At 38.5% G+C, this 12,114-nt stretch overlaps 2 protein-coding genes across 6 annotated transcripts in view; both read left to right on the top strand.

Moving 5' to 3' along the window:
* pcnt (pericentrin) overlaps nucleotides 1-3,566 on the top strand; it is a 39,164-nt gene extending 35,598 nt beyond the window's left edge. For 4 of the 5 annotated variants that reach the window (XM_028001003.1, XM_028001001.1, XM_028001002.1 and 1 more), the window contains 7 exons: nucleotides 332-544; nucleotides 693-908; nucleotides 1,483-1,709; nucleotides 1,790-1,869; nucleotides 2,149-2,290; nucleotides 2,371-2,498; nucleotides 3,119-3,566. In XM_028001003.1, the coding sequence (XP_027856804.1) occupies nucleotides 332-544; nucleotides 693-908; nucleotides 1,483-1,709; nucleotides 1,790-1,869; nucleotides 2,149-2,290; nucleotides 2,371-2,498; nucleotides 3,119-3,150 (1,038 nt within the window). In that variant the 3' untranslated portion in view covers nucleotides 3,151-3,566. The remainder of the gene's footprint in view (nucleotides 1-331; nucleotides 545-692; nucleotides 909-1,482; nucleotides 1,710-1,789; nucleotides 1,870-2,148; nucleotides 2,291-2,370; nucleotides 2,499-3,118) is intronic. The other variant, XM_028001004.1, reaches the window with a different exon arrangement.
* A 1,091-nt stretch (nucleotides 3,567-4,657) lies between these two features.
* senp2 (SUMO specific peptidase 2) lies at nucleotides 4,658-12,114 on the top strand. Its single transcript, XM_028001005.1, has 17 exons — nucleotides 4,658-4,996; nucleotides 5,879-5,940; nucleotides 6,028-6,140; nucleotides 7,154-7,220; nucleotides 7,295-7,373; nucleotides 7,470-7,644; nucleotides 7,813-7,919; nucleotides 8,010-8,092; nucleotides 8,388-8,436; nucleotides 8,514-8,586; nucleotides 8,664-8,819; nucleotides 8,903-9,034; nucleotides 9,166-9,390; nucleotides 10,590-10,669; nucleotides 10,804-10,888; nucleotides 10,982-11,077; nucleotides 11,260-12,114. Exons 1-17 carry the CDS (start codon nucleotides 4,845-4,847, stop codon nucleotides 11,320-11,322), a joined length of 1,797 nt encoding a protein of 598 aa, XP_027856806.1. The 5' UTR covers nucleotides 4,658-4,844; the 3' UTR covers nucleotides 11,323-12,114.

Raw genomic sequence — 12,114 nt, 5'->3', positions numbered from 1 at the left:
TCAGTCAACATTTAATATGGCTGAGAGAAAATAATATGTATGTATTTTTTAATTCAGGATATTATGAAAACACTAACCCTTAATGTTATGTAAAAACAGTTGGCCCTTTCCATTCAAGAGAAAACTCAGATTTTAAGAAAATGGCCGCTTACAAATTAATCATTAGTCTATTGATAAGAACAAATAACTTTAGATCAACTCATTGATACCTTGCATCCCTATTTCCTACGCATACTACATTTGCAAAAGTACTCCTATTATGTGAAGTGTGGTTTGTTTAGTTTTTGTTTTAAAGAAGCACAAGCACATGACATCTTGTTTCTTTCCAAAGTTGGAGTTGGAGTTACTGAGGCAGCAAGACCAGCAACGCATGCAGGAGCTGCAGCAGACTCTTGCAGACCTGGAGAGAGAAAACAGGGAACGGGAGAGAGAGTTGGCAGCTCAGAAAGAACTGCTACACCATAAAGTAATCTCCCCACAGCGTCCAATCAGCATCTCCCATACGGACGGGGCCCAAGCAGGTGTCTCTCTGCAACAGCAACAGGTCTTAAAATCCTTATTACCTGTGATCTCTTTGAATGAAATTCGGGACAATTGTAGTCATACTAAATATGTTTAGTTTTAAACTCGGAATATAATTTTGTGTTCAGGAGATTTGATTAAAAAAAATGCTTCTTTTTTTATCACTATAGAGGGTGTCTACATCGTCATCCAATCTGCTACAGACATTGCTGAAGGAGAACTCCGATTTGACTGAGCGCTTGTCGTCCGTGAGTCAGGAGAGTGCCACCTTCAAGAGCAGACTCGCCATCCTGGAGAAACAGCTGCAGCGCAAACAGTCTGAACTTGCCAAGGTCACCACCGAAACGGAGAATCAACCCGTCAGTGATCCAGTCTGCCACCACAGGGTCAGTACAGGCACAGAAACGATACAGGCTGGGTCTAAATTCAGGGGTTGCATCCTTCGAAAGCCGATAATGTCACAGTGATGCGACAAAGGATGTCCAAATTCAAGGCGCCTCCGAATGCATCCTTCTGTTTATGGATTTGATGGATGGGTCTGGCGTATCTTTAGCAGTCCACCCTATCCCAAAATTCAGTACAGCTGAATGAGACATTTTTGTTTTTGTAACGATGGTGAATGAAGCGGGACAGGAGTACAGTTTTAGGTAAAAGTATATTAAAATATGGCAGTACAAAAATTAGGTTTGCAGCAGAATAAATCTGCAGGATAGACCGTCCAATTTCAGTCGCCCGCTTCTGACCCGAAGTAGGTCTGGTCCTTCAAAAGATGCAGCCCCGAAATCTGGACACACTAAATATTTCATCCCTGTTTTGTACCAGGGTACTTTTTAAAATCTTTTTTAAAAATCTTTCTGTAATTTAATGACTACATGTCGTCTGAGCTTTGCAAAACGACCCCAAGTGAAACTAGTTCAGCTCTTCTTTTTAAAGTAACAGTTTCTGTTTTCGGTTTTAAAGCTACAGCGTTACTACGAGCGCTACCTGCGCGCCGAGAGCTTCAGGAAAGCTCTGGTTTACCAGAAGCGATACCTGATCCTGCTGCTGGGAGGATTCCAGGACTGTGAGCAGGCCACGCTGTCTCTCATTGCTCGGATGGGAGTGCGGCCCTCGTCTCCACTCACATACAAGCGCAGGCCCATCAGGAGATTCAGGGCTGTGGTTCGAGTTGTAATAGCGGTGTCAAGGTGAGGCGTAAATGAAGCGTCTCATCTTTCTGAGCCCTGTGGATGGATACAATTAACTTCAAATTGTTTTCTGTTTGTAGGATGAGATTTCTGACCAGGAAATGGCAAAGAGCAGTGAGAAGGGTTGCATTATCTGGAACCATCAATGGACATCTTACAGGTTAGCATGCACAAATTGCAGAAGTAACATTTGGATACACTAAAAATGTATATATTTTGGAGATTTTATATGTGAAGTGAATGGTAACTAATCCATATTTTAAGTTTTTAAATCAAATCTAAAACACATGGTGTGATCTATATTAAGCCCCCCGTGACTCAGTACTTTATGAAACCATCTAACCTTCAATTCCAGCTTCAGGTCTTGACAAACTGTGAAAAATCTCGAATGCTTTTTAAAGCACTGTGACTCAGTTTGTCATTGTCATGTCTTTTGCAGCACCTAAAGCTGACGTTTTAAGGCAGCAGCAGCCAAAAATAAATTTTTACTCGGCACAAAACGGAGACAGAGGCGACGCCCAACGAGCCACTCTCTCATTTCTGGCTCCACCCGGCAAATCGACATTCAGACTGCAAAGAAGGTCTGGAATAATTTAAAACACACTTTTCGAATTTTTGTAAAATTTGTTAAGCCGTTCTTCACCGAGCTTTCCATCTTCAGGCCCAACTCCAGTTCCCGCCTAACTTCTGCTCACTCTGCTGGAACATCCCAGGATCCAGAACGCTCTCTCACAGACTATATCCATCATCTGGAGAGAGTCCAGCAGAGGCTGGTGGGAAACAGACAAGGTGAGTTCAGGACAGTTTATCTTGGTTTTCCTGAAACTGGCACATAGTGTTCAAACGAGCAATGGTCAGAAGTGGACTGGCTTCCTCTTTCTCTCTCACCGTCCAGTCACTGCCCAGATGGTGCCAAATTAAAAGAACTAAATCATCTACATTTCTAAGCAACCCTCTCTGAAACATTAAACACTTATTTTTCAAATTTTTTATGGTTGAAAGCAAAAGGTTTCAACAGTTCAAATCAGGAAAAATTGCACAGTTAAAGTACTAGACTTTAACTTTTTAAATTTAAAACCCAATTACTGTCCAGTTATAGTTTATAGACCTTTGAAATATCCAGAAATTTATTAAAACTCAAGGAAAAATAAACAGAAATGTACACACAGAACACTTTCTCTTATAAATGAGAAATGATAATAAAGTTTTCAAAAACTATGTGAGACTGTAAAATGTAATTTGCATTAAGATTAATGAAAATTATGCTAATTATAATACAACTGCTAATCACACAATGTCAACATCATTAGGAGTGTCTTTGTTACTACTGTCAGTGTATATACATGATTGTCATACTTAAGGGTGAATACGGATTTAAATAATTCATTTATGTATTTTGTGTCTTTTAGGTTCCTCTGCCTTCCAGTCTCACCTAAAGTAATCCATCCACAGAAGCCTGAATGTTGCCTTTGTGTTAGCACCAAACTGACCATGCCTTAATGCCTTGAAGGATGTTTATAATGGGTTTTTTAATTATTATTTCACATAATTTCTTTTAAATGCATAAATTATTTTTGTTTTGTTTTTTTATGTGAATTTTATTTTGTATGCCTGCTATTTTGAACATAATTTTAAAGACGCAGCTCGAACAATAATTTCAAATAGTGCTTCTTTTTTATGTTATAGAGTGATTTTACATCTTGGAATGTCTGCTCTGGTTTTATGCTAGATTTGAGAGATCAATTTCTATGCTGAGTGAGCAGATCGTTGTATGAGGATAAAATGTGTTTCCTTGTTTGCTTTTACTTTAGCATGATTAAAGAAGACACTATGCTCTCTTTACCAAACTGAACTTGATATCTTGACTATCATGACATATTTTTTAATCCAACCTAATCCAATTTAATATGCCTGCCAGATTTTGGCATAAATTACAATTGAGAACCCTTAAACCACACTGTATCAATCAGAGTAAACAGATCACACTAGAGCACACTGAACTGGTGAACACTTCCTGTTTTATTCTTGAATACTTTATTACTCATCTACTGTTTGGTATCTGATAGCTGGTACCAACTCCTTTCTAGAAATAACCTAAGAAATATTTGAACTGGGGCCTAAAGTCACAGTTCAGAAACCAAGCACAGTGAAAAGAACAGTCAGCATCTACATAAACCAACATAAATGTAGATGTTGGCTACATAAACCCCATGGACTTCATGATTTAAGTTTTTCATCTGTGTTTCTAGTGGTGAACCCCTCTGACATTCATGTTTTTAAATGCATTTTTCAAAGTAAAACCAGTGAACCTAGTTTTGAACACGGACTTGAAATAAAAATTTAAAAAAAACATAATACAAATTGATTTTTGGAATCGCAAACATTGGAGTTGGGTTATGTATGTAATTGTAATATAACAAAAATAAAAAAGGGTACCATTTTTTTATTTCCGTTTCTAAGTGGTAACAGGTGAAGCATGTATTTGAAAAAGTTTCAAACATTTATTCCTCTAAGTTGACAATACGCCCTGCAAATGTCTGAATTAGACATTATTAGACCAGGAGTCAGGAAAACTTGAGTATATCTTTTAATTAAGAATTGCATTGACAGGATCATTTGCGATAAATATGTTCCGTGGCACATCGAGTGTCTTGAGTTTATGATCACCTCTCACAAAATCTTAATGATGACTTTGAGTCTATAGAAAAACCATATTGAAAGGGTTAAAATATAATTCAATAATCTTGTTTTAATTACGAGGAAACAAATCTTTATATAGTAAACTATAATAACGTGACAACGATCTGAGATACACATTTTATTTTTCAGCCTAGATGTTTGTTGCTTTCTTCAATCGGAAAGCACCGCCCGTGATTGGTTCGTTCTAGTCAGACGGAGTCTATAGAGCCCCGCCCAAGCGTCCTCCCCTGCAACACAAAACATTCGCACCTAGCGAGACTGTCACACGCAGTGACGCACATCCTGCGCATTTCAACACACAGATGCTAATCCTGGGCTAAAGCTCCACTGGTAGCCGTTGTGTCGTAGATTGTCGTCTTGAGGTTTTAAACCTGTGGAAAAACAGTCCTGGCCCGTTCGGAAGAACTCGTTCCATTTTTCTCGTATTTGTCTGGGATGTATGGATGGATAGTTGACGGAATCTCGTCTCTGTTTGAGCCCGTTACCGGGCAAAACCACGCCGAGTGGCCTGCGAATAGAAGGGCCAGTGGGGAAGGATCGCGGCGGCAGGACAGCCACGGAAGACCGAGTAAACGGAACTACAAAAGGTCGGTGATATTCTGATACCTGGTGGCTCCGTTCTGGATGCGCTCTTATTCCTCCGTGGTATCATTTCAAATTTGTTGACTTATGTTGGTGACTAAAGTTAACCTAATAAGCTAACAACAGTGAGGGGGTATGTTTGAAAATAGATAAGGATTTTGTTTGCTACTTTTTGATATTTCCCCGGTTAAACACATCTTAATTAAATGGCTAAATCACCTATTAATGCCCTAATTAATTAACTTAAGTGTGTTGAAGCAGAGACCCGTCTAAAAGCTGCAGGGCAGAGGTCTTCAAAGACTGCAGTTTGAAATCTGCTCCCCCTGTTCTGCATGTTTTAGGTGTTACTGTGCCTCGACACACCTGACTTAAATAAAAGAGTGATTGCCAGTCTTACTGACATGTCAAGAAGATAATTCAACCTTTTGATCTGAGTGTGCTGGAGCAAGGATGCATCCAAAAGTTGCAGGACAGTGACCCCTGCTCCAGATAATCTATCTCTCTCTTGATGCTCTTTTCTCCTCCTTTAACCTTATATGATTTAATTCTCAGGAAAATTAACACATTTTACATGTATGCTTCCTTTGTTCAACATGAACCCCACCTGAAGAGTTTCTCTCATATTTGAACTAAAGTTATTTGGTCAAAGCTCATGTTTCTCATGAAAGTCGTTGTAAAGTATGACAAGCTCCATTTGTTTACATTTGTAATGCTGGGACTGAACAGTCGTTTCCTGGCCCACCTCCCCTTGGTTTGTATTAAAGCACAAGTTCTTCAGTTTTATTTATACCAAAAGTTTCACTGTTGCCTGGATAATTCAATAACTTTACAAAAAGAGGTTAATTATTATGAATAGGAGGCAACATTATCATTTTCTTCTGTTACAGTGTGCATGTTGCCGATGGTGTTTGTCAAAGTGACCCAGTGGTGGCAAAACGACGCAAACGTGGTATGTTGGGATCAATTAAAAATGCCAGGGTTTGTTTTAAAAAAGTCTCTGTATTTCAGTAACTGTTGTGATCTCCTGTCTTTGTAGATGTTGTAATCAGCTTTGTGAAGAAGACGGTGGCAGGCATAGCAGGTCTAGTGAGCCTTCGGAGACCGCTGCCAGCAAGGTGTCAAAATCCAAACAAGCATGACGAAACACAGGTGGGTGTTTTTGTGTTCAAGTGCTGCATCGTGTTCTGTAGATATGGAGAACCGACCAAACAGATGTTTTGCTGTATGCCCTGTTGAAGGTGTTTCCACTTGTGGGGTACCTCAAGTCTCTGTTCCTGGGCTCTAATTTTCCTCAAGGGGACTGCACACTGTCAACTTCAAACATGTGTCAAAAAATATAATTTTCTATTAAATAATGGATACCAGTGGCGCTTGGTCAGTGCTTGTTGCTACAGGGCAGGTATCCTTTTCAAACCTCGCCTCAACAGACCATAAATGAAATGCCACACCATACTGGCTCCCATAGCTGCTCTTCTTCTGCACTGAGTAGTAGTTGCAGCACCTTCACCTGTGTGACCATGGTTTAAAAATTGTGGATGGATTGATTTTTGAGGCTAAAAATACAGATGATTGACAGTCTTGCTATTATAAGAACAGCAGCAAAGCAAGAATATTTCCTGGAGATCCATCCACAGGCCGCCTGTGTTAAGTGAAGAAATGGAGAAGGAATGCCAAATTAGTATTTTGGATTTGATTTACATTCAAACATTTGCAATTCCTTTTGGTGCAGGTAATTTTGTTTTTATGGCATGCGACTCCACCTGTTGGCATACATGGATGACTGCATTGACAAAAATAGTTAGACCTGTTCTTGCATCAACAATGTACGTTAAAGATGTAATTTGACGCAAGTTAGAGTGCATCAAAATGCGAGGTTTTTGTTCTTAGTATTTGCTAACAATGAAAAGGATATCTTTGCTCTTATTTACTTACCAATTTTTGACTTGGCATTTTGCAAAACTTGGTCTTATTACTTCCCAGTTTTATTATTGCTGCTCTATGCATGTTGGCCTGGACCAGGTCTCCCTTTAATGGCTTCAGTTGGTCCAAACTGTTGCAGCTCATATGTTTGGCTTTTCATGTACAGAACCTTGTGTTTAAATGTGCTTCATGGATAAAATGTATTTCATTTAAAGCATTTTTTAAATATTGTTTTAATCTAGCCCGTTACTCTAATGGGCATAGATGAGCTTCACACTTCATGGCTCAATGGGACTGACTGGAAAATGGGTAAGTGAAGATGGACATCTCTACACCTGTTGACTCTTGGCTGTATTCATATCTAATATCTGTTGTCTTCTCAGATAAATCTGTAGGTGGGGTGAATGACAGGAGTTCAAAGAATCCCTTTCAAAGCTCTTTACCCCCTTTAAGAAAATACAGGTCAGTGATCTAGTTTTTGTACAGTTTGTTCATTAGTCTCAATAAAACATTCAGCACACACTCTTTATGAACGACTTTTTTTGTTTTTGAATCTAGTGGAGCAACGCTCCCTGCTGGGCTCCCAGAAAGAGGGAAGAACTGGGAGAGAAGAGGCTCCCTTCAACTGCTGCCTTCAAGGCCTGCTATCAGAGTGGGAACACCTTGTCCTGAACCGATTTCTAATGGCTACGGACACCCCCGCTGCCCTAAACCCAGTCTTACTGTGGAAGAGGTATATTTAGACCTAAATTTAGTGTCATTTGGAATATTCTGTTACACTTATGATGGTCATTTTCCACTTTATCCTTGCATGTAGTAATAATTGTAATAACTCAAACGTACCTCATTATTACTGAACATTTTTGCCACTTTACATCTTCAGTTGTGATCTTTGTTTTAGGCCATAAAGCAGAACAATAAGGAGCACTACAGACGCCTACTGGAGATGGTGACGGAGAAATACAGCAAAAGCCAACCACTACCTTTCAACCAATCTAAACCGCATGAGTGAGTGTTTTCATCTGCTGGTGTGGTGTTTTCAAAGATATTTAAAAAGATCGCCATGCACCTCTTATCTGTTTTTTTCCCCTCTCCTAGCGAGTCACTGTTACAAAGTTCCCACAAAACATCTGCTTCAGAGAGAACCTTTGATTCAGTCTCCAGGAGGGTGGTGTGCACAGGTAGGACTCTCCTGTGGATACCATTTGTCTTTAAAATAACAAATGACCGCTTCTATTTTTTTTTTTTTGTCCCACAAACTTCCACTTTATCTGTTTTTTATTTATTTTTATTTTTTTAAATATCTCGTCTGATGATGTGGAGAAACCCGACAGATTTACTTTCACGAGTGGAGCATTACTACTCCATTAATGCTCCATTTTATATATGCTTAAAAAACTTGGCTAATTGTGATTAAATTGTTAACATTTACGCCCATTTTCTAGTGGGTAAAAAACAATCTTCTCTTCTTCACAGCTACACCAACTGTGTTTACATACAGAAATACTACTGCAACTAAGGACAGGTTGGTTTTAAACTACTTGGATGATATGTCTTTTTTTTTGTCAATATTTTAATAACTTTTATCTTTCGTACCTTCAGGTGGGGAGGTTTATCTTTTAATAAGTCATACAGTGAAACTCTTGAGGAAAAACAGCCTGTTAGATATGCAAAGGTAGGCATACATTAACTCTCTTCTGTCATGCCAAAGCAGCCATTGAATCCTGTGAGTAATGCTGACCTGCATTGCAGCAAAAAGCAGCAGTCAATGTGGACCTTTCCACAGAAGTCGCTACTCGCCTTAATCTCGTGGACAGAGATGCTTCTGCGTTCAGCGCCACTGAAACTCAGCCTTCCTATGTTTCACTTATAAAGCACAGTGATGAGGACATACCCAGGCTGACCAAGGTGAGATTGTTTAGAAGTAACGTAGTGCGTTTCTGACTGCATGGTTACTCTGTCATTTTAAATGTCTCTTCTCGGTCTTATAGGAAATGGCAGTGGAGGTTAGTGAAGCTTTGGCTCAGAGAGATCCTAACTTTGTTTTAAGCTCAGCTTTCAAGCTTCGCATCACGCAGCGAGACCTGTCCACTCTACTGGAAGGTGGATGGCTCAACGATGAGGTACTTGTATGCTTAACTAAGATGGATCTCGGATCTAAACCAGCCCTCTCCACTGAAGACAAGATTGAACTTGAACATTTTTTATTGCATTGAGTTGGAGATCATTGTTTTATGCCAAATTTTCCTCCAAGGTGATGAACTTCTACCTTTCCCTCGTCATGGAGCGACGTGGAGAAAGTGGAAGATTAAAGGTGTACAGTTTTAGCACCTTTTTTTACCCAAAGCTGCGGGGTGTTGTGGGAGGAGAACAGGGTGGAGGACATGTGGCTGTGAAGCGGTGGACCAAGGCGGTTGACCTCTTTATGTTTGACTTCATCCTCGTCCCGCTGCATCTTGGTGTCCATTGGGCATTAGCTGTGAGTTTGATTCATCACATAGCTTAAAATGCATCAATATTTACTTCGGAAATGTTTAGATGAAACTCCAATAAGAATGTAGAAAATTCTTTGAGTTAAAAAAGAAGAAAACTTAGATCAGCTGCTGCTCCCGCCTTCCAACAGAATAAATACAGATTGCTATTCCCAATTTTAGATTTGTAAAAGTAATACTTTGCTAAACATTTCAAGAGTTCAACATACTTTTCATAGTATGTGTACTTTGTAGGGGAGTAACTATTTCTAAAACTCATCAGACAAGACTGGATATGGAGATCACCAGAACGAGACGGGACAAGATTTTAATATAACTTTCAAGAACTCTTTAAGACCAATCCATTTACACTGCAGAAAGGCCTTTATTCTGCTTTTTTTTTTTTTCTCACAAACTCAACAAACTTTCTTGAGTTCTTTTAATCTATTTTCATCTACCTTATGACTGCATTTACTATGCATGGTGTGCAGCATAACATTTCCCAGTTGTTGTGGATAGCGTGCGAGTATGATGTAGCTCAACTTACCCCTAGACATCCAAATATGGGTTACTAGAGCAAAGCTTTTTACCTCTTTCAGCGTCTGAACAACTTGCAGTACTCGAATATTGTTTGCCTTCTTGCTGTTTATAGTTCCTACTGAAAACTCAAAATGGTGGAGCAGCTTATATTATAATTTCATAAGGCGAAGCCATGCTGACCGCATTTGGCTTGTGCTTGCAAGACAGCAGTCGCCTCAATGAGAAATATTGTAATGTTTTAATACACAAGATGTTGTGCGAGAAGATTTTGCCTCATCCTCAATTTGTTGAGATTTCTAATTCACTGATTATCATCTAGACTTCCCAACTTTCCTACAGAATCGTCATGCATTAATGTTTAGTCCTAAATTTTGTTGCATCAGTTTAACACCAGCCATATTAATAAACCACTTCTTGAGTTTGTTTTGCCAACAATATTTCCTACAATAATTTTTAAACCATTTCCTGTATAAAACTTTAGTTTCTCTCACACTTCACAAACTTTGTAATAAATGAATTTTGCATTTCCCACACTCAAGCTTGTGGTACTCTGTATTTGTTTGAGCACTCATATTTCATTGTCAAATTGTAAAACAGTAGATTTACAATTTGTTTAAAGAAAATTATGATTTAAGTCAGCTTGTTTTAATCAATGTTTTCATTTTAGGTGATGGATTTAAAGTCAAAGACTGTCAAAACATATGACTCAATGGGTCGGAGACACGATGACATCTGTAATCTTTTACTGTAAGTCTGTTTTCTATTTTTCACTCCCTCAGGGTTTATCTATTGTTTTTTTTCCCTCCAGTCTTTCAATCTTTAGTGTTTGTTTCTTTGAGTTGTATTGCACTATGAATGATGTAGCGGTGCTTATTTTCCAGACTCTACCTTAAAGAAGAGCACAAAGCAAAGAAAGGAAGGGAGCTTGAATGTGGCAAATGGACTGTTGGAAGTCTGAAGGCTGGTGTATGTTAAACCTGCTATTGACATAAGATTTAAAAACACAATGTCGTGTTTTTTTTTCAAAACGGAAATTAATGCATCATTCTGTACAAACAGGACATTCCCCAGCAGACGAATGGAAGTGACTGTGGTGTTTTTGTCTGTAAATATGCTGACTATATAGCAAAGGGAAAGCCTCTCACCTTTAAACAGGTAAACTCAAATTTAATGCAACCACTTGGGGTTTATTACTGAAAAGTGCAGTTGCTTGTGCAGAGCAGTGTTTGTCCTAGTATGCTACTACATGTTATTAGCCTTGATTATTAAATCAGCGGTTTTTAAAGTATGTTATGCAGATTTTGTTCTAATTTGATTGCTTTCTTCAACTTTTTTAGTGCCACATGCCTCTCTTCAGGAAGTTAATGATGTGGGAAATCCTTAATCAGAAGCTGCTATAGAAAATTACACCATCAGAAGCAACAACGGCAACTTTGTTTTGGTTTTGCAAACAAATGTTGGACCGAAGTATAACCCAGATATTTGGAGTAATAAAATACTAGTCTTAACTTTGTCTCTTTTTCTCCCAAAGGGGAATAAAAACTGTTTTTGATCTCTGAGTTCTAATTGGAGATGTTTTGCTGAAGGAAATTTGTTGTGCACAAACTTTGGCACTAGTGAGTGAATGGCTTTTGACTTGAGATTATTTTTTTACAGCTTGATGTACTGCTTGAAGTGCCTTTAACCCACTGGTGGAGCTCAGTAAAGAGCACACTTTATGGAGAGTTTGTTTGGTTTTTGCAACTTGACTGCATTTTTGAGCAACTTGGCCCAGTATGCAGAGATGACCCTAATGGCCATTTATTTGATTTATTGATTGAAGATAATTATATTTAGTCACAAAACTGTTATGTTGTGTGAAATATAAATGGTGAAAATATTGATATACCTCCTGTTTTGCCTTTTGTCCAGATACACTTTGCATGTTTGCAAACTTGCTGTAATAACATTTGATTAACATTATTTATAACTTGACTGGATGAAAGAAATTGTGTGTGTGTGTGTGTGTGTAATGTTTCCTTCCATAATTGAATGAAGTATGACTTATTTGTTCTCCCACATGTAGAGCAGGTACAAAACTTAAAAATTTTGTGTACTTAATAGGGAACTACTGTACAAACATGTATGTTAGTTTTCATGCTTAAAATGTGATCACATCCTCCTGTAATAAATTTTTTTTTTTTGTAATCTGA

The sequence above is a fragment of the Xiphophorus couchianus genome, chromosome 19 (genome assembly GCF_001444195.1).
Source record: "Xiphophorus couchianus chromosome 19, X_couchianus-1.0, whole genome shotgun sequence".
NCBI classification, from domain to species: Eukaryota; Metazoa; Chordata; class Actinopteri; order Cyprinodontiformes; family Poeciliidae; genus Xiphophorus; species Xiphophorus couchianus.
The sequence above is the reverse complement of the archived record's forward strand: the minus strand, read 5'-3'. Positions and strand labels throughout refer to the sequence as shown.